The 22,640-nt window shown below is 36.7% G+C and overlaps 1 protein-coding gene across 2 annotated transcripts; it reads left to right on the top strand.

The window, feature by feature from the left end:
• Positions 1–1,007: 1,007 nt before the first annotated feature.
• LOC114355271 (monocarboxylate transporter 13) lies at positions 1,008–22,611 on the top strand. Of its 2 annotated transcripts, none has more exons than XM_028308027.1 (9): positions 1,008–1,368; positions 3,213–3,336; positions 8,324–8,467; positions 10,169–10,444; positions 11,436–11,511; positions 13,013–13,160; positions 17,969–18,113; positions 18,521–18,709; positions 22,113–22,611. In XM_028308027.1, exons 1-9 carry the CDS (start codon positions 1,255–1,257, stop codon positions 22,226–22,228), a joined length of 1,332 nt encoding a protein of 443 aa, XP_028163828.1. In that variant the 5' UTR covers positions 1,008–1,254; the 3' UTR covers positions 22,229–22,611. The 2 variants fall into 2 exon arrangements, with proteins under 2 accessions (XP_028163828.1, XP_028163827.1); XM_028308026.1 differs by having other exon boundaries at positions 11,352–11,511.
• The last annotated feature ends 29 nt before the right edge of the window (positions 22,612–22,640 follow it).

Below are 22,640 nucleotides of genomic sequence, written 5' to 3'. Positions count from 1 at the left end.
GAAATACTGACACGATAACAAAGTCATGAGAAGTACGGCACTGTTTTACAATCTTAGACTTATAATAAGAGGATAGACAAATAAAGAAGATACACAATCATTGAATGGCCATAAAGATTAATTTCTGAATTAAGTAACACGCGGTTACAAAGGACGCTGGATCGTTTACCTACGAGACTCGTAGCAGTGTGTAGTGGTAGGGAGGGAGGTGTAAGGGTGTTTCCATACCACAATAATTATTAGTTAAAGCAAAGTTGATATCATTACTCTGTGGTTAAAAGTATTAGAATGCTTAAACTGTAGGTAGGTACCTGAAAACTTACATCGTTGGCAAGATTGGCTAGTACGAGTATCATTCGGCTGAATTATATCATTGGCTGGTAACCCGTAGCACAGGTTTCTCTTTTGAATCCTATTTCAGGCACCAGTCCCTCGCACTTTAGGTTAGAAATCCTTAGCTTAATTTCTATTGTATTGTGTTGTGTACCTGAATTGTGAAGGGTAATAAATATTTATGATTTGATTTGATTCTGATCTTCTTTTTTCTTCTTTGCCTGGCCCATTCCCATTTTATTGGGGGTCGGCCCTCCGTACCTATCATGCGTCTCCAGGCGGCCTGGGTCGTTTCGCTGTTTACTTGGATTGGGCCTCTTTAAGGTCCTTGTTTACTACGGGGGACATCCATGTGTTTCGGGTCCTCTTCTGATTGATAATAGTTATTTATTATCTCGAATTTGTTGGGAAATGTCCTATGCAAAGCATCATCTTCTGAAATCACCACCAATCACTTATGGTATTTTCGCTACAAACGTTTAATGTAAAAAGTATTCTGCTGGGTAACTAAATGGAGACAAAAATGATACTATTTTAATAATTATATAAAAAGTGCAAGCCGTAATATAAGACTTGTGAAGCTTTTTTGCGCCTGCGCCGTAGTCGCCAAGCTAGACGTTGGTGTGGACAAGCCCCTATATTTACGAGCATATAATATTACACGCTTTCAATTCATTCACGGATTCGGTGCCTTTCCTATTAGTACATTTGTCTTACGACCATGCCACACTGACGCTGCGACGACACAAACTAACTAGTGCGGATCCGCGCATGACGTGCCATACAAAATGCTAGCAAAGAGTGAACAAAATCTATTATAACATAACTTAAAGAAGTGCTTAAAATGACATTGAATTTTTAACACGTGAAATAAGTGCATAAAGTTTCAAAATACTGAAGACTAAATACATTTAAATTAAAATGGATGAGGCTTTCGCGCACGTTGATGGGAGTGTGAAGAAACACAAAAAGGGATTAGTCCCTCCCGACGGAGGTTGGGGGTACATGATCGGGGTGGGCGTAGGATTCACGTTTGTGAGTATCGTAGTTTACAGCCCTTAAAATATAGCTAGAATTATGTGACAGTTGGACTACGAAACCGACGAAGTAACTGTGAGAAAGTATCATGTTTACAATTTTTAGTTACCTATATTTTTCTTACGTCGTGCCAGTTTTATCGCAAAGAAAGTGCATAATAAATATTTAGTACACCTAAAGTAAAGCTATATTTACTTATTTGAAACTAGTGACAACAGTCACAGAAATCAGACTAAATATATTTTAAGGACTGTGGTATACTACTTTGACAACATCATCGTCTCAAAAATCTCTAAACAAGCCAGATTTCTAAATGTAAAAGCGTCCTGTATTTAAGCGCCAAAGCTTTTTGAACTTATTAGGTACGACAGTTTTTCAGGGGAGGAGGTTGCTCCCAAAATCGCAATGCTACGCAAGCTTAAATGCGAGTGTGTTCTTAGACTTCCTATTCCTAGTTTAGATAGTGTTATTATGTTTGTGAAATTTCCAAGTAAAATTAGTAAGTAACTGTTTGGTAGATATCTCCTATCCCAAGAATCTTCTTTTGTTTTCGATTTAATACGCTATTTTACGGTCTGAAATGTTTTCATCAATATGTATAACTTTAAGTACCTACTATGTGGTCAGCATGAAAACGATGGAATATATTTTGGATAAATAGTTTCAACATGTATGTACCTATGAGGAAATATTCTACATAGTAAACATTTTTATTACCTAGTAATAATAATCACAAATGCGTTCAAAGTCTTCCAAGCAAAACACCAATTTAAATTCAACAATCTCTACATTAAAAAACAATCAAATTGCTTGACAAAACAGTTTAGATGCGTCAGTTCGCACAATTTATCCGTTCCTAATAATGAATGGAAAATACATAAAGAAACGTTTGATTTGCGTATAGACCTAGATACACCTACCAATAAAAATTAAGAATATAAAGTATTAGGTACTTACTTAGGTAAAAATCTAACTCAGATATTTTACCTGTCTGCCATACGATACGTTTACCTATTGTCTTTTTATTAGGTATGCGTGCAAAAATTTCACGAAAATGATAACAAAGTGAAAGAATATTGTCTTTAGAAAGCTAATGAAGTCTCAAAGAGAAATATTTTACATTAGATGATTTCATACTTATACCTTTAGCGTAAATATGTATAATACATAGTTGTAGAACCTACTTATTTAAAACTTGTTTTTCATACTCACATGATTACCTATTCTCTGGTCATGCATGAGCACTAGATGATTCATACGAATTTAAGCTGATATAACTAAATGGAATTCTAATCATGACAGCACCTAATTAATAATTTGGTTAACATTTACAAAATTGTCCTTAATGACTTCGAAATAATCGAGCCCTTTTTGTTAACGTTTTTTAACCAAATCAAATGTAGTTCTGTTCCTGTACTATTGAATAAATTTCTCATTTATCAGAATAATTTAACTACTAAAAATTTGCAGGCTTAGTTATGTAATTAATCATAGGGATTGAAATATTATTATGGAGGTAGTGAAAAATTAGAGTGATTATGTTTTGAATGAGATTAGTTTTTTTAGTATTAAGGAACTCGTATTATAATAAGTTTTTTTTTGCGAATAAACTAGATTTGGAAATAAGGGAACTGCTGATTTAATAAAGGTCATCTTTAACGTACTGGCATTTAGGGGTCAAGTGGGCCCTATTCCTCTAAAATAAAGGAAATATGCAAAATAATAAAAAAAATCAGTTGGCTTACATTTTTTTTGAGATAAGACACTTGGGCAGTTTCGGCACGTCCGGAGTGCCAAAAGAAAATCGGAGCCTGATTTAATATGTTCAAATTATGTTTCAGATGTTAGGTTTTGGCTCATCAAATGCGTTCGGCATTCTTTTTAACAACTTCTTCATGGAACAAGGTGGTGCTAGCGGCCTTCCACTCGTCATCGGGGTGTATAATGGAGCTTTATCTATAGCAGGTAAATTCACCTTATCGTCATCATCATTTCAACCATAGGACGTCCACTGCTGAACATTTGCCTCCCCCAATGATTTCCACAATGGCCAGTTGGTAGCGGCCTGCATCCAGCGCCTTCCCGCTACCTTTATGAGATCGTCGGTATTAATTAGCCTTATACTTACAAGTATTTAAAAGCCTAAGATCTCATTTTAAAGTATTTAGAAGCCTAAGATAACTGTCATATGGATGGTGGACTTGTAAGGTTACAAGGACATAGGTCGCTTGAGAACTAGTTAGTAAGTAGGTTAGTATTCTGAAAATACGCACATCGCACAGTGTTTTTTAAAGTCAAGCGATATGTGATCAATAAACTCTGTTGTAAATGCATTCAAAAGTTCAAAGTATCTTATATCCGTATCGTAACAAATAGGTCGTCCACCATACGATATATGAGAAGGAAATAGTCTTCATCTTAGGGTTTTGTCGAAAGAATGTTTACGTTCTTCGATCAAGATGGATCCCAGGATTTAACATCGCAAAGAAGTAGGTAATTAGTAGGTACGTGAATCTACATGGTTTTTTATTTGCAACGGAAATTATTTTTGCAATTGTGTCATTCTCCTAGATAGCTGCATACCAAAATGTATCAAAATTGAACCGGTCATTTAATGCAACAACGTAGGACCCACATCTCGACTTTCGCATTTAAATTAGGCATTATTACTATATTTCTATTAATGGAACCGATTAGTGTGCAAACTACCTAATACGAGAATATTTATAACGGCCAATGAAATAAAACAATTAAAGTCATTAGTAATATCATATTTATTATGTGTAACTCGATAGGTAGTTGACCGATGAATAAAATTATAAACGAGTGGTTTAACTCATTTCATATCATAAATAAACTGAAGGTTGTGAACTTACTTGTCTGTTTGTTCATTTATTACTTTTTCCCTGGTTACTTATAATTGAGCGATAAAACATTGTAAATAAATAAAAATTGTTGTAAACCCGTAGGTAACTTAGTAGTTGACCTACATTCGAGGAGAGGTTGTGGCTTAAACTATATGTATTTAATTGTAATATAATAACACCGACAATTAGCTTGTTTCCTGATAAGGAAAGTACAAATGCAGGCTATAAGATTTGTTAACTCCGTGGTACTGAATATCTAACGTTAATTATTAGGAACTCTACATAACAACTACCTCAGGTTACGAAAATCACGAAAGATTAAATTTCAAAATCGCGAAGTCTACTTTCATAAAAAAATTCTGGAGCTAAACGATCTCGGAATTAGGTACATCGGCTACGTTTGTAACATTGTCGAGGGCACAGGAATAGGGATCCCTTAAAATACTGTAAACTATTAACTCTTGTTGACAAGTTTATCTATTTATTATGACGGAAAAAATACGCGAAAAGTTTAAACAGTTATTGATATGGCTTTGAACTTCTTGTGTTATCAAAAACTATATCTATACTTATAATAAATCTGTAGAGAGGTCAATTCTGTACATGAAATATATTTTCAAAATAACTATCAGGGGGTGATTAGTGATCGATACTGATGCCAAAAATGCAATCAGTAAAATTTTTGTCTGTCTGTCTGTATGTTCCTTATAGAAACAAAAACTACTCGACGGATTTTAACGAAACTTGGTACAATTATTCTTCGTACTCCTGGGCAGGTTATAGGATACTTAAGAATGCCCACGGGAACGGGAATTAGCGGGAAAATCCTTTTGTATGAAAAATCTAAACCGCTTAAGTTAGACGCTTGAAATTTGGCATGCAGGTACCTTAGTAAACTCAAAGCTTAGTTACAACAGGATATTGCAAAATTCCCACGGGAACGGGAGTTAGCTGGAAAAAACATTTGTATGAAAAACTCTAAACCGCGTAAGATAGACGCTTGAAATTTGGCATGCAGGTACCTTAGTAAACTCAAAGCTTAGTTACAACAGGATATTGCAAAATTCCCACGGGAACGGGAGTTAGCTGGAAAAAACATTTGTATGAAAAACTCTAAACCGCGTAAGATAGACGCTTGAAATTTGGCATGCAGGTACCTTAGTAAACTCAAAGCTTAGTTACAACAGGATATTGCAAAATTCCCACGGGAACGGGAGTTAGCTGGAAAAAACATTTGTATGAAAAACTCTAAACCGCGTAAGATAGACGCTTGAAATTTGGCATGCAGGTACCTTAGTAAACTCAAAGCTTAGTTACAACAGGATATTGCAAAATTCCCACGGGAACGGGAGTTAGCTGGAAAAAACATTTGTATGAAAAACTCTAAACCGCGTAAGATAGACGCTTGAAATTTGGCATGCAGGTACCTTAGTAAACTTAAAGCTTAGTTACAACAGGATATTGCAAAATTCCTACGGGAACGGGAGTTAGCTGGAAAAAACATTTGTATGAAAAACTCTAAACCGCGTAAGATAGACGCTTGAAATTTGGCATGCAGGTACCTTAGTAAATTTAAAGCTTAGTTACAACAGGATATTGCAAAACTCCCACGGGAACGGGAGTTAGCGGGAAAAAAAATTGTATGAAAAAAACTAAACCGCGTAAGATACATAGATGAAGGGGTTAAAACGGGATCCACGCGTACGAAGTCGCGGGCGGCCGCTAGTTATTAATATTTCATTTAGAGGTAAACAAGTAGGTACTGTTGTTATTTGCATCACTTAAATGAGTACCTATAGAAAGAAATTGAAATCGTTGGCATCTATGAAAATACAAAATATGACTCTACTCATCATGATAACATAGACATTCCCTAATATGAGACAAAATTCGTGCTTATAGACTCTATTTATAAAATGAATATAATTATTTATTTTATTAATGAGCTACCATTGATAATATATTTTTTTACATCTAATCTAATGATATATAAGGTTAACCGCTTATTATTGAATACTAACACAGATGTAACACATACCTTACCAACTACAAATTCATTGAAGCTTTAGCGAAACAATTCCATTGTGACATTAACGATCGATGTGTAATATGGTGATTGTCTCAATTTATTTCAATAAGCTTCTGGACCTACCGCACAATACGTCAAAGTTCCAAGTAGGTACTAACAGTATGGTTAAGCGAACATTGATATCAGAACGCATGCAAATGCATCATTATACGCATATACGGGGTGGAAACGACAAATGATCTCACTCGATTATTTAGGTTAGGTACTAATCCTGAAAGTGCTTCATGAGCTCTATTAAACGGTATCCGCTGAAAAAAATGAATTTTCAAATAGATCCAGTTTATTGTATAACCTACTATTGGTACCGTTTGAGAGAGCTCGTGAAGCACTTTCAGGATCAACCAGTTTTTCGATACCTTGTATAGTTTACATATAATCGAGTGAGATCACTTATCGTTTTCACCCTGTATATACAAACCTGTATCACAGATATCATAATACTAGTACCCGGCAGCTTTACACACCGATATTACAATGAAGAGTTTATTGACTCTATCTAATTTTCACTGGTTTAAATCAGTGTACGAGCTTGAATTTCTGTGTAAATTAAAGCTATGAAGAAAGTTTAAGATGATCTTGTTAGCTAATGATTTTTGATTGTTGTTTAATCTTCAAAGAAATTAGATGAACCGCTTTTTAATTCAAAAGAAATTGTTCAATTAAAACCCTTAATCGCTCAAATATGGATCTCAAGTTACTGTTCTTAATTGTCATAGTATTTAATGAGTGGGTTATCGGCCAGTGAAGCCTGATTGACTTAAAGAGACCGGCGTAGGCCTACTTTATCCATTTCAGTACACTAGATTGAGAGCGAGTCGATGTTACTTTGTAATTATTATTAGTTAGTAATTAGAGCCATAGTTTCGCAGTGACGAATACATCGTGAATTATCTTTGGGTATAAATAAATCAATACTTGACTGACTTGTCCTACCAGTTGTACTGTTATAAAAAAGGTTTGGGAGGTTGGTCGCCTGAGATTTAAATTAAGACAGGTTGTACATAAGTTATTTTTAACTACAATTCACACAAGTATTCTCTACTTTTCCTGATCACACGCACACTGCCCAGTTATGTGATATTCAATACTTATTGTTAACTTAGGCAAACGGAGGATTAATAGAACCAAAAGTTCCGTAACGCGATATCTGTGTACGTAGTTACGGAAGCATTGACGGTGACAGTGACAGCTGATCCACGTTATAGTTACATAATCTCCATATCGATTGATATTACGTGAGATACTTGTAGGTCAATGCCCTGTAAGACTAATTATGTAATAATAACCTTCATGAATTTGTACAGTCAACTAAACAAGATCTAAAATCAGATAGCATTATCGCAAGTGTGATAGTCGGTTAAATAAATATTCTTCAACGTCATGCTACTTCTCAAGCTGCCGGTAGAGTTTTTTGGGGTTTCGGCATGGCTACAAGTCAGATGTGATTAATGGAATCAAGGTCACCATAACCGTCAATTTAGTAATGATAAAAATAAACTTTATTAATACGCGTATAACAAGTAAGACATGGCAGCTAATCTAAAAACTAAGCACACTAAATGCCAAAGGCATAGCAAATGGCACGAAGAACTGACAGAACAGTATTGAAACTTTGAACTCTAACAATCCCTCGTAAACGTCACTCTTCTAAGGGGAGGTCTATTACTTAGGTTTATGTCTTAGATCTGGCATAACAATTCCTGATTTGTCACTAGGTAGGTAGGTATTATTGTTGACTGGTAATGACTCATAATGAGCATGAGCAGAGTAAAAAACATGTATTTTTTGAGTCTTCCAGTGACTTGGCCCACTTTTAGTTTGGTCCACGGATTTTTCAGGATAAAACAATACACGTACTAAAGCTGACGCTGATGAATGATGATTCCTAATTTCTTACTAAAATGATAAACTATAGCACTAATAGACTAAATTAGCACATTTTTTCCCAAATTACAATGATAACTGACAGCACATATAGAAAAACATTTTTTTTCAGGTTTCCTCAGTGGCATAGCGTTGAAGAAATACTCCTTCAGACAAGTCGGGCTGGTGGGGGCCGGGCTCTTCGTGCTCGGTGACGTCATGACAATATTCGTGCAAAGGACGTACCAACTGGTTTTCACGTTCGGAGTTGTCAGAGGTACGTTCAGTGGTTAAGCCTTAAGGCAGTGCCAGTGGGAATATAGTTCCCACCATATTTTGGACTTTATTCGCTTGTCTTTTAAGGTCCAAACCCAGACCAACCACAACAGCAAAGTTATTGTGCGTGCTTATCCACGTAGATTTACCATGAACAGTGACTAGAAGCGGTTTTATTAACAATCATTTATTTTGCCTGTCGCGACATATTTTGACTTCGTTTTAATAATGTTTCATTGTTTGAATTGGCCGCTGCGATACAAGCTTTCTAGCTTAGTGCAGATACCGCCAGAATAAATTGTACATGTGACATCTTTGAGAAATAAATACTTTTTTACTTAAAAAAAAATATGATTAGTTTTGTAAAACCAATAACCAAAAGTAATTTCAGGAAACGCTTTTTTTACAGGGTAGGTACTACTTACCCTTTCGGTTTTTAGTGATGTAACTTCATTCTACCAATCATTATCATGAAATCATCTTTTAGAGATACTCTATGAATTTTTCACTATAAAACACCTCTGTAATTATAGAGACAAAAGAGCTTGACCTAGAAATCCATCTAATGAATATTGAATACTAATGATTGAAAAAGAGGCTGACAAAGTGACTGAGTTTCTTCCGATACTTCTTCAGCACTAGCTGTTGTCCCGAAATGGTGGTAGAGCAAGTCCTAGGTACAAACTAATAAATATTTTGATTTCGATAAACGGTTTTGACTAAAACAGCGATGGAGAGCCTATACTTAGGTACTTAGCGCGATTGGTCCAATTTCCAATTTGTTTAATCCAGATAATTCGCGGTTGTCCAATTTTAGAGAGCTAGATTCACCTAAATCGAGCCTCATGACATGCCATGGACTTCACGCGAGAAAACAAGATAATTGTTATTATCTTAATTCATTACAATTAAGATATTAGTTTCACGTTTGTCTAGAAATTTGGGTCAGTCACATCTTGAAGGCACACGTGTTTTCTAATCTAATACACTATCAAGTTGTGTAATAAGTAATAGCAATTTTATAGGATTATAATTATAAATATATGGAAACTTTCTAAAACTATCTTTTCTTTAATTAAAAGAAATTAAATCTCAAGTAATGTCACTTACTAGTCTAGTTCATTTCCATTCGTTCTCTGCACATCATCGTTAACTTACTCTTAAACTAACACACGCATGGGAACTTTAGTAGGTACCTAAACTTAAAAAATGCTTTTAACAATCATAAAAGCTTTTTTATTATGTTATAAATACTAGTTTTAGTTCAGTGTTATAGATGGATAGGCTATTATTTATACGATAAAATAACTTAATGACGCATAATTTATCAATTTAAATTGTAAATCAATTTTACCTACGACCTTCCTTAACTAAAGGATTATTGCGCCATAGTTGCGAACTATGGCAAAATTATTTAAAAAAGTATGATGGAAACTTACTAGTTTGTATGTAATTACTACTGAATGAAAACATTACAGAGAGTATGACTTTTCGTTTTCATGTAGGTAGGTATATGCCTATGTATCTGCTTAATATACAGGTTGTAAAGGAATTGCTATAATATTTCAGTTCAGGGACTGTGTTTAAAACATGTCAAGAATCCAACCGCAAAATAATTATAATTATTACCTACGAGTATGTGACAGTTGGTCTACAATGTAGCCTCTACATCACTTACTCATTGCTATCACAAAATTTTCAGGAGCTGGATTCGGAGTGATGATCCCAGTCAGTTTCACTGCCTTCAACTGTTATTTCACTAGAAAAAGAACTACGATGATGAGTGCCAACCAGACCATGAGCAGTATGGCGTCCATAACCTTCCCCATGCTTGTGACGTATCTCCTGGCTGAATATGGGTTCAGATGGACTCTAGCTCTCATAATGGCTGTGGATCTACACCTGGTGTTTGCTATGCTGGTCATGCACCCAGTGGAATGGCATTTAGTTAAGTCTGATGATCCTGATGCAGGAACAGGTAAGCTCTATTGTTTTAAAAAATGTGAGTTGATTCCCAACTGGTCCACGTCAGTAAAAACAATAAAGCATTAAGCGGATATGTCACTGTAAAATTGTGAATTCCGTCAGATTATAATCTGACGTAGTTAAATTACAATCTAACCTAGCTTAACCCACTGTTAGTTTACAATCTAACGCGTTATATTATAAACTCACAGAGTTTCCAATTTCACATTGACAGATATATCTCGTAGACCCAGAATTCACATAAGAAAATGTAAAAACTTATTTTAAAACATAGACCCGGTGGGAAAAGAAGAACAATGAACTGAAAATGAGGACCGTTGGGATTAACTCTCTAAAATGTCTATTGGTTTTTGACATTGAAATTACTTATATTAGATGGTTTTAATTTAAGGCAGTGTCGTCTTTATTATGTTAACTTGGGTGGACTATGTTAACATACAAAACAATATGGTAGTAAAGTGTTAATGCATAAAACTAGATAAGCAATCTTGATAAGTTATTTAATTCGAATTCTTATATTTGAATTTAAAGTTTGTGTCAAATAACCCAAACATTGTACAATGATGTAGGTAGGTATATGTATATACATGTTTAGTTTTTTAATAATTCCTGTTTAAAAATGTGAGCTTAATTGGTAGCATGGATTCATTTTCTCGTGTCCTGAATTATATTATGTCAATATCTAAAATCAACTTGATTTCTATAAATAAATTGTTTTAAATAGGCAACTAATACTAATGGCCCATGATTTATGTTGGTGTTGGTTTCGTGTCCAATTATTAATTAGTTGTTGTTATTTTTTGTCTTGCAAACTGACGTCATTGGTCTCTTTCACCATGTTTTATTGTTGCTAATATCACCGCATGCTTTATGTGTTGTCTTTGTATGTGTGTTTGCAGAACTAACACAACCATGTGACGTGAGAAACGTGAAAAAACGAAAGACTGAAAACTGTGATGAATCTGTAATAAAAATGTTAACAGGTGATGACAATGATGTAGAAGTTGTTGAGAGTAGAACTAAGAGTACTCGACATGAATCACTACAAAAAAGTATAATGTGAGTATTAACTACCATGGAGAAATTGAAATACTAGATAGAACTCAGAAGTATCATCTACCTACTTACTTAGGCTGACTTGCACCACCGTTTGACTGTAACTATAACAGTAACCGGTGCTTTTTGTAGTGAGTTTGACAGATTTTTGACGTTTGTCAAAGTTAAAGTAAGATGGTGCAACTCAGCCTTAATGTCATAGCACACTTATCAACCTGGAAAGGGATTGACACTGTATCACCTTTTGCCGCGCTGTCAACCGTGAGGCGAGGCGTTTACGTTACGGTGAGGATAAGTGTGCGTTGCAGTACGAGGTTTCAAACAAAGAATACCTACTGACCGCCTACGCGCCTCAAGTCGATATGATTATGATCCGTTTCCAGGTTTATAAGTGCTTCGTCCTTTATACTTCACTAGCATGATGTTTGCCACGTGACAACGAAAGCCTTTATCGCGTGTCTCGTGAATAAACAAACACATTTTATTTCTTCTTACCAAAAGCGTGAATGTATTAAAAACTACATTTATAATCATATAATCCTACTAGTTTTTCAGGAACATAATTTTGAGGTCTTTAATTATCTTTTCTTTAGGACCAAATTGATTACCATTTATCAAAAATCGTTAAAATTTAACATAAAAAATAGGCTACATTTTTCATATAGTATTTGTTAAAGATTGAATTATGTTTATGATAATTTATTCACTATTCAAAGCAACATAAAATTTATACACTGCGGATTAGATTATCTATAGATAGAGATCATAGATCGTTATCTATGTGCATATCATTATTTGAAATATTTGAGCCATATTCACAAGTAACCGGTAAAATCTAGAATCCTTATATTCTCTAATAGGTGTGGCTATTAAATAATTAGAAGTTGTTGTAAAGTTCAGTATAATTTATTCGATTTTGAGCTTTGTGTCTATATAATATTAGTTTCAAATTTGTTTACACTGTGAACACAATAATGTTTCCATTAGTATAATGTGCAACATAGGAGATTTTTTAGTTTAGATGTTAAATAAATAGAAACTAAAAATAAATGTCCTTGGCCGTTAAATTTCTATTTTTAGACCAATTACACATAATTTACATATTGACAGATTATATTGAGTTGCGCGTTGTTTTCAAATACGCAGTATTTTTTCTAAAAAATTAAAATAATATTAACTTTTGCACACGACTTTGCTCACGTGAAATTCAGATAGTCAAAGTTTCTTATAAATCCGTTCAGTAATTTTTGCGTCAAAAAGTTACCACCAGCCATGCTTATTTTTACATTTATTAAGCTCATAGCACACTTATCATAGAAAGGGATCAACACCGTTTCGCTTTTCGCGATAAGTGTGCATTTCAGTATGGAGTTTCATACAAAATGTTACGAGGGATCGTAACGTTTCCGGGTTGATAAATGTGCGATGACCTTTATGATATTAGTAGGATTCTATAGGTTCTTGTTTCTCCATTAATTTTAAAAATATTTCTATGTTTTTTCAGTAAGGTAATTTACGAAAATATTGAGTTGGATCTATTGAGGGACCCTCGTTTCGTCAGCACCTTGGTGGGCCTTGGGTTCGCCTTCGTATCTGACGTTACCTATTTGGCTATGGAGCCAATGTTGCTGTTTTCCTACGGATTCACTAAGGTAAAATGCTATAAGTTGTTGCAATTCATCATGGCGAGTGAGCTTTACATGTATTTTTCTAAAGTTTTGACAGATATTACAAGTACAAGAACACACACAAGTAATGCTCACTCGTCTTCGTGAGTTGCAAGAACTAAAACTGCGTACCCGGCTGCCGTGACGTGACGATTGGGCGAACGCGGGGTAGAGTGCGAGCGAACTCATGTATGTACCTCGCTTTGCATACCTCTCTCGCTCGCACGCTCGGCCGTCGCGCTAGGGTTGCGTTTATTTCGTTATGATAGAAAAATGTTACTCTTAATACTATGCAAGAAAAAAACAGATATCCACGTATACTTATTTATATTTAGTACGTTATTATAGTAATAGTTTGCAAAGAAATACACGAGAAGGAAGTAGTATTTAGTTGAATGGTTGACACTATTATCCAACTAATATTATACAGGGTCGGACTGGGCCGGAAGGGCCCGGGTGGCTGATAGCAATCCCGAGGCCCGAGACTAGATCATGGTGATGGGAAACAAACTGTAAAAAATTTATTACAATACTAAAATAAAGTAAAATAATAAGTAGGTATTTACTAATAACAAATAATAATATAAAGCTAGCCAATCAACATTTTTTTTAAAACAGGAGAACTTTCAGCTAAGCTGTTAATGACTTCGTAATACTTGATTAGATCCGATTCTGTATTTAATACAGTGTGAGTTACGATAAAGTGCACATATGAAATTAGGTGAAACTAGATCTATTTTTATCGACAAAAAACAGGTCAAAAATTTTTTGAGATATTTAAAANGATATAATATTCATTGGTATGTTTGCTTGCGAAGGTACACTAAAATGGGTCGAATTAAAAAAAAGCAAACCATAGAAGAAAACTTGGAGAAAACAATATTTATAATAATTTCCTCGGCTACCAAAAATTCATGACCTCATAACTTTGTTTCTAAAACGAATTATGACACCCCTTTTAGATACATTGGCTTAGTTTTTGCTTCTTAATGCAATGGGAAAATAAAAATAGTTAGAAACAAAAAAAAAATTCGTGCCAAGGAAATTAGGCAAAATCGACCATTTTTGGCGAAATACCCACCTACAGCGAAGCGCCCCGCCGGCGGGTATTATATCAGTCGAGTGTCACGCGCGCGCTCGTCAGGACGCTGGCGTGCGTTGTAGTATGATTATAATTCTATGATCGAAGTATTATTTAAAAATGGACATAAAGAGAAAGAAATAAATATTGTGCGGCGTTCGGGTGTTTAAATTCGAAAAGAAATCTACCGGATTTATCTCTTTTTTTCGCTTCCCAAAGATGCTGAAAGGTATGTTGGCCATGTAGGTAATCAATAAATTCTTAGGATAGTATAGGAACCTAACCTACTATGACTACTGCTTAGAATGACGTCCACTGCTGGCAAAAGGCCTCTCCCAAGGTTTTCCATAATGAATGCATACTTACCTACATACGTACCTCATTACAAATAAGTAGATTAATTATTTTTTCACTAGACAGCAACCCTAACAGCGTAAGAAGAGTTCAGAGGCACGCGATAGAAAGAGACAAAACTTGTAGGTGAATAAAATTGTAGGTACGTAGTGCTGTGCGAGCTGAATTCCACTGTATCGCGTCGTAGCAAGACTCGCATTTATTTAAATCGTCTTGCGGAGTAATCCTTCTGTACCTGTACTATTACTTATTCTGTGCCAGGTGGTTTTTATTACTTTTCATTATTCTCTATCGTATTACCTTTGTAAAACCAAAAATCGCATGTCTCTATCCCTATCACAACATTTGCTATGATCGTTTGAACTAAGCCTCTCCGGGCGCGCCATTCAACGCTTCGTTAACAACGAAACTGAAAAGCTCTAGATTTGTAATTTTGATAAAGACAAGTTAGATTTCAAATAAAAACCAAAGATTTCGAAGTAAAATAAGCATTTTAGTTAAAATTAAAATTGTCCCTACCTGTAGAGGAGAATAATGTTGTGGTAGGCCTTTTGTTCAAACTATCATAGAAAATGTTGTGATAGGGATAGAGACATGCGATTTTTGGTTTTTACAAAGGTAATACGATAGAGAATAAGTAACACAAAGCAATAAAAACCACCTGTTATAGGGGAATTTTTTGGAGAAAACCAAAAAAACACGAATTTATAAGCAGATTTTTTTCAAAAAGTATCATTTTTTATTAGTCGGCCGTTTGGTGTAGTGGTTCGAAACGGACTACTATTCCGGAGGTTGCGGGTTCGATTCCCGCACAATACAAACATTTGTGTGCATGAACGTATTTGTTTGTATTGGACTGGGTGTTTTCTATGTATAATAAGTATGTATTTACAAAAAAAAAGTATTTAAGTATGTTTATATCCGTTGTCTAGTACTCATAGTACAAGCTTTGCTTAGTTTGGGACTAGAAGCGCAGTGTAAAATGTCTAAGGATATTTATAAATAAATAAATATCCTTAGACATTTTATTTATTATTTGTTGGCATTTTCTTAGTATTTTTTTTAGTATCTTCTGTTATTTAGCATTATCACTGTTTTTATTTTATCAGTATATACCTCTTAGTTTAAAAGTTATTACGTTTTCTTTGCAATAAGTAATTTTAAGAAAAAAAATTATATAAAAAATTAAATAAAAATCTCAAAAAATTAAGCGTCTTACAAAANTGCGCAGGCCCCAGCGGGCCATAGCGCAGAAAGTCGCAAGGACCTACCGCTCGGTAGGGCACGCTGTGGCGTGCGTTCTCGCTCGTACTCCTCCTTGGGAGCTAAAAGCTGGGGTCTTGTCTGTCATCTATCACTGAATGGCAGACCAGAGCGCAGCGCCGTCAGGCAGGAAGAGCGCGAGATCATGATCGACCGCTGAGGAAGACATGACTCGCGCGCAGTTTGGCCGCCGCACTCTGGACGCCATTGGTCCTGTTCTGGACCAATGCAGCAATGGTTGGAACGACCGCACGGGTTCCTCACGTTCCGTCTGGCGCAGGTGCTGACCGGGCAAGGCTGCTTCGGTTCGTATCTGCATAGGATCGGGCGAGAGGAATCCCCGCTGTACCACAAATGCGGCGCGGCGGATGACACGGTGCAGCACACCCTCGCGGTCTGCACAGGGAACAGTGCCGTGTCCTCTTTCGCTTCCGAGCCTGGTCAACGNATCTATCACTGAATGGCAGACCAGAGCGCAGCGCCGTCAGGCAGGAAGAGCGCGAGATCATGATCGACCGCTGAGGAAGACATGACTCGCGCGCAGTTTGGCCGCCGCACTCTGGACGCCATTGGTCCTGTTCTGGACCAATGCAGCAATGGTTGGAACGACCGCACGGGTTCCTCACGTTCCGTCTGGCGCAGGTGCTGACCGGGCAAGGCTGCTTCGGTTCGTATCTGCATAGGATCGGGCGAGAGGAATCCCCGCTGTACCACAAATGCGGCGCGGCGGATGACACGGTGCAGCACACCCTCACGGTCTGCACAGGGAACAGTGCCGTGTCCTCTTTCGCTTCCGAGCCTGGTCAACGCCATGCTGGGAAGTGAAGGATACTGGATGGCGGTTGCCTTCTTTTGCGAAGAGGTCATCCTTCAGAAGGAGGCAGCGGAGCGCGAGTGGGAGAACGATCATCTCGCCTCATCGCTCCGCAGGCGGAGAAGGGGGTGGAGAAGGCGGTTGTACGACCGTTCTACTCTCCCCCAGGTGGCGGCCAGCAGGCCGGGAGTGCGGGGGCACCCTTGTCACCTCCGTCTGACAGGAACGGCTTGGCGTTTCGGGCCATTCCCGTCGGACCCCCACAAGGGGGGCGTGTAGGGTCCGCCGTGTAGGCGAGCTGTCGCCGGTGGTGTCGCGGAAGTCTAAGGCTACGGCCCGTTTCTCGCGACACCCCCACTTGGGCGATGACGGAACGCCGCGGAGGTTTTAGTGGGTATACCCCGTCCTTTTCAGGACGGAGCAGCGCCCTTTTTAGGGCGGCGGGAGTCCCACTCATCACCCTGTTTCCCGACAGTAGTGACGGTGCGCAAAACATTTATTCCGCGACAAAAAAAAAGGGGGGGGGCCCGAAACGAGCTGTGCCTAGGGGCCCCGAGATGGTTAATCCGGCCCTGACCTGTACTATTGCTTATTCTGTGCTATAACTGCGTACCCGGCTGCCGTGACGTGACGATTGGGCGAACGCGGGGTAGAGTGCGAGCGAGTGCAAGGGAGAGTCGCATTCCAGCCAGGTGCGCAGTTAGCTCTATCGGTTTGTATGTCTTTAAGTTTTCTAATAGGGTAGTTTAAATAATTGATATGGACTGTCAAAACGCGACTCTGTCGTAGACTTGGTATGTGTTTATTAAAATAAGATAAATAATTTAATCTGACATACTAGCATTTACAAAACTAGCAACTAATGGTTGTGAATTTACATAAATACCTATTTCCTTTGGGTTTTCTAGATAATTGTAGCGTTAATTCAACCTTATCAATGTCATCTCTGTATAATCTAGCAGTCTGTCTCAATCTAATGTTCTAGACGATATTATGCTATTTATTATACCTAAAGCTCTCATCACTATAAAATCAGGGTTTTATGCAACTTTAATAAAACTGCTGTTCTGTAGGTACAGTTATTTAATTGCATCTAAAAACTAAATAAATTTTATGAAAAAATCGAACTGCCGAAGGCGATCCACGTTTCCCGTCATAGGCAGCAAGCATTGATAGCAACTTTTTCAAAAGTGATTCAAAATCGAGTGGAACCTACCTAAAAAGAATCCTAATTAAAATGTAACTGTACACAAATGAATAAAATTTGTTTTTCTTTGCTAGATGGAAGTAGCAACTTGTGTGATGGTGGGTGCCGTGGCAGACCTTTTAGCTCGATTCCTTCTGGCTGTGATTACGTATTTTTACGTAGTGGACAGCAGAAAAATCTTCTTTGCTGGCACCTGTGTGACTGTTATTTTGCGTGTCGGTAAGATTTATGATTATAGCTTATCACTAAGTAAGGTAATACTCCAAGAAAGTAGTCATCTTTCAGTTCTTTCATTATTCAATGAAAGATAGATTTAAGTAGGTATAGAGATAGTGAAATCTCTATTTGAGACGACATTACGGCTGTTGTTACAGTCTCTGTAATAAAATATGAAAATAAAATCAGTTCACATTAAGTTTTTGAAACCAGTGCTACATTAAAGTAGATAAGTAGATTTTGTAAATGTAGAGAAACGATTCAGTTTAACTTCTACAAATTATTTAATACCTATAAGTTATACAAATACCTACAGACTTTTCATCAAACCTTTTTGATAAATGCATTTAAGTGTGAAGGAATACTTCAAAAAGTCTTCTATAAAATGACTTGTTTCATTTCCTTTCCAGCTCTCGTGAGCTCAAGTGAGCTGTGGTACGTGTTTGCCATAACCGTGGTGTCAGGCGTCGTACGGTGCTCGGTGCAGGTTCTCTTTCCTCTGGTGCTGGCGATGGCGGCTCCAGACAACTTCCCTGGTGCTCTGGCGCTGCATATACTCTTCTCTGGAGCGCTGATGCTGATGGCGGATCCTTTGATAGGTGAGGAGTTCAAAGTACAGCCTAGTAGAACTAATGCCCGTTTTCACCATCAATCCAACCAAGGCTTCCTTAAATTAATCAAGAAAATGAAGATGATGGCATCATGGCTAGATAAAGCTAATATAAATTGAGCTGTAATATTTTTTTTCTTTCATCATCGTCATTTCAGCCATAGGACGTCCACTGCTGAACATAGGCCTCCCCAGTAACTTTCACATCGCACGATTGGTAGCGGCCTGCATCCAGCGTCTTCCTGCTACCTTTATCAGGTCGTCGGTCCACCTTGTGGGTGGACGTACCACGCTGCGTTTTCCAGTACGCGGCCTCCATTCCAGAACCTTGCTGCCCCATCGGCCGTCAGTTCTGCGTACTATGTGCCCTGCCCACTGCCACATCAGTTTTTTTTTCTTTAATAATGTTTAAATGTAGAGATACTAATGCTTGCTTCAAGTAGTATTAAGCTAGTATTCAATTTAAACAGGCGCCTACTTATATTTCTAGCTGAATTCCCCTTCTTCCCAACTAATATTATAAATGCGAAAGTAACTCTGTCTGTCTGTCTGTCTGTCTGTCTGTCTGTCTGTCTGTCTGTTACGCTTTCCCGCTTAAACCTCGCAACCGATTTTGATGAAATTTGGCATAGAGATAGTTTGAGTCCCGGGAAAGAACATAGGATAGTTTTTATCCCGGTTTTTGAAACAGGGACGCGCGCGATAAAGTTTTTCTGTGACAGACAAAATTCCACGCGGGCGAAGCCGCGGGCGGAAAGCTAGTAGACAATAATTTACATTATGAGTATTTGTTGTACAGAGCTTTTATAGTTTTACACTGTTTTACCATAATCCGTCCAGTAGTTTTGCTTGAAAGAGAAACAAAAATCCCTACATGCTTACAATTAGGGTTTCTGATTTCTCGACCTATTTTTTTTCTCGAGTTTCGGGAATTCTCGAGGCCAAAGTCTCGAGTTTTCTCGGGTCTCGAGTCTTTTAATGAAAACTGTTGAAATCGCTTGAAATTTAATACAAAACACAGGTTTTTTAATCTAATATACACTTTTATTGCACAACAATCAATATTAGAATTTAGTACCACTTATTTTGGCAAGGAAAGTAACAAAAAATAAAATCTTCTTTCATAATTAATATTAACTAATAATCATAACAAAAGTCATAAAATCGCGTGTATTTTAAGGATAAATAGCAATAAAAATCTGGAGCAACAATTAAATCACTTGTTTTCCAAAAACACAAGTCCAAATAACAAATTCCAATAAATAGTTTTTTTTATAAACCAAAAAAACTTTTTAATAAATGTTTTTTCTTAAAGATCACGACTTGAATTAACTTTACAAGGAGGCACTAGTACCTAATGTAATAGACAGTTAACAAATATTTCAGTCTTCGGCCGAATACTGAAACGCCATTTAAATATTTGACGGCTTCTCAAATAGTTAAGCAGCTCCTAAACTTACATTTCGCATACTCAAAACAATATCTGAGCAGTTCTCAATTTTTAAGCACCTCTCAAATTAAGTTGCACTCAAACGCCACTTATAGATGACCCACGCTGAACTGTCCCACCAAACTCAATGACAGGGGGGCGCTACCATCGTTCAACTATATGGTTTCCAACATAGCAAAAATCGGAACCAGCGATCCGGTATTGACGGTGGCGCCCCACTGTCAATGTCATGCATAGGACAGTTCAGTATTTTGGAACTATAAATGAATTCTCGCATACAACGCCATTCAACGCTAAGCATTACTCAAACAACTGTCAAATCGTCTTAAGCAGCTGTTAAATTTGAGAGTGCTTGCGCGGTATCTTAAATCCTATTGTTATACCTAAAACGACCTAAATAGTGGTAAACAATGTGTGTCATCGTTATCATTTCTTTCGAGCCTCGAGGAAATACCTAGATCTAATCGCAGGAACGCAATAATGCTGAACGCTATTGAAAAATATTATTATAATGACATGCAATTCCGAGCGAGGTTCCGCGTCTCTAAAGAAACGGTGTTGTTTCTGGATTCATAATTTGGAAGCTCTTTGAAACCCCTCACCCAACCAGTGGACCAAATACTTATTATAACCCTACTGTTCTACGCAACGGGAAGTTATGAACGTGTACTAGGTGATATCTTCCACATCTAACAGCCAACTGTGCATCGTATAGTGCACGAAGTAACAACCAAAATAGCTGCTATGAAATCGCTTTACATAAACATGCCTATTTCTGAGGATTAAGGGGACATCGCATAGCAGCATTTCCAAGAGTTGTTGATTTGTCAATTTGATGCTCTGCTGTCAACAATGATAAATGTCAATTGTGGTTACGTTTCGGTCCACGATCGCCACTTAATAGATTTCAACAATAAAAAGTATCATATTTAAAATTATTTTTTTAATTAAATAAAAATGCAAGCATTATTTTTATATGATAAAACGAGATTTATATATAATAGAAACTAAAAGTTCTATGTTAAAAGTTGATTGAGTATATTTCCATAAAAGACAATACATACCCAAACGATGCTGCGTGTAATGGATAAAAGACGTAAAGTTATCATTTGTGTAAATGAAAACATACTTTTTTTGGTAAATGTTGCCATTATGTAAACATTTGAGAGCTGCTTAGCTGATCACGGCTTCAAATCCGTTGAGTAGCGTTTGAGAATACCATTTAAAATTGAAGGATATAGATGACCCACGCTGAACTGTCCCGCCAAACTCAATGACAGGGGGGCGCTACCATCGTTCAACTATATGGTTTCCAACATGGCAAAAATTGGAACCAGCGATTCGGTATTGACGGTGGCGCCCCGCTGTCAATGTCATCGATAGGACAGTTCAGTATTTTGGAACTATACTTATATTTAGGAGCCCGTCAGCTGAGTGACAGATTTGAGTAGTGTTTCAGTATTCGGCCGTAAATCAGTCAGAGATAAAAATACATAGGTAATAAATATAGCATACTCGTTGGTGAACATTATTACTTACTTTCGATTGACATCATTACTTGCAAATCAAATCAGTTCAAAAAGGAAAGACTAGGCCAGGCTTTTAGACTGGCCAAGGATATTTATTTATTTATTATTTATTTAATTAAAAACTAGCTTTTGTCTAAGAAAATAGGCTTAACAGAATATTAAAGCTTCTAAATCGAAACTCGAGAATTCTCGAGCTCCGGTGATTTTTTTCTCGTCTCGAATGAAGCCAAATTTCCCGAGTTTTCTCGAGTTCGAGAAAGCTCGAGCAGAAATCCTACTTACAATCCTTAGCCTGCATCTCATGAGATGTGAATGCAGTCAAATACCTGCTTTGTACTGCATAAAAAATCTTTCGTAGTTTTAATATTAAGTACTAAATTATCGTCATATTTATTACTGCTCTATTTTTTCAGGTATCCTATATGAAGCAACTGGAAGCTATGTGTTTTGTTTCTTCGCAATGAGTTTTTGCTGTCTCATATGTGTAGTGTTGTGGACTGTCGAGTATTTTGTCTATAGAAAGAAATAATACTTATTAGAACAATAAACAATATTATTATCAAATTAATAATACAGTGTAAGGAAGTATTATATTTTTATCATAGTGCTGAATATTATTCGTTTAGTTATTATTATTTAGTTAGTGACGTATATTTGTGAAAATATGAAACGGGTTCTCGAGAATGTTCTACAAAGCATTGCCATTTTGTTGATCTATATAAATATAATTATAATTACGTGTTTGTTTACTTTTACATAAAATAGATAAGTTAATGCCTACTTTTATTTATTTTATCTCCTAAGTCCTAAATGCCTACGGAAAGAACATAATGGCCCAATGTCCTTCAGGAAGAACAAAGTAAATATAAAGTTCTAAACGATTTACTGAAAAAAGAAATACAACGATACGTATTAGTTGATTTTATTAGTTAAAAAAATGC

The sequence above is a fragment of the Ostrinia furnacalis genome, unplaced genomic scaffold, assembly GCF_004193835.3.
Source record: "Ostrinia furnacalis isolate ACB-3 unplaced genomic scaffold, ASM419383v2 OfSCF2378, whole genome shotgun sequence".
Lineage (NCBI taxonomy): Eukaryota > Metazoa > Arthropoda > Insecta > Lepidoptera > Crambidae > Ostrinia > Ostrinia furnacalis.
Note: the sequence above shows the minus strand (reverse complement) of the source record. Positions and strands in the feature narration are given on the sequence as shown.

What these genes read in the sequence shown, in the direction of transcription:
- LOC114355271 (XM_028308026.1), top strand. Translation starts at nt 1,255, where the DNA reads ATGGATGAGGCTTTCGCGCACGTTGATGGGAGTGTGAAGAAACACAAA. An exon ending in TGGGCGTAGGATTCACGTTT is followed by an intron (nt 1,369 to 3,212) that starts GTGAGTATCGTA and finishes ATTATGTTTCAG; the next exon opens with ATGTTAGGTTTTGGCTCATC. An exon ending in TGGAGCTTTATCTATAGCAG is followed by an intron (nt 3,337 to 8,323) that starts GTAAATTCACCT and finishes ATTTTTTTTCAG; the next exon opens with GTTTCCTCAGTGGCATAGCG.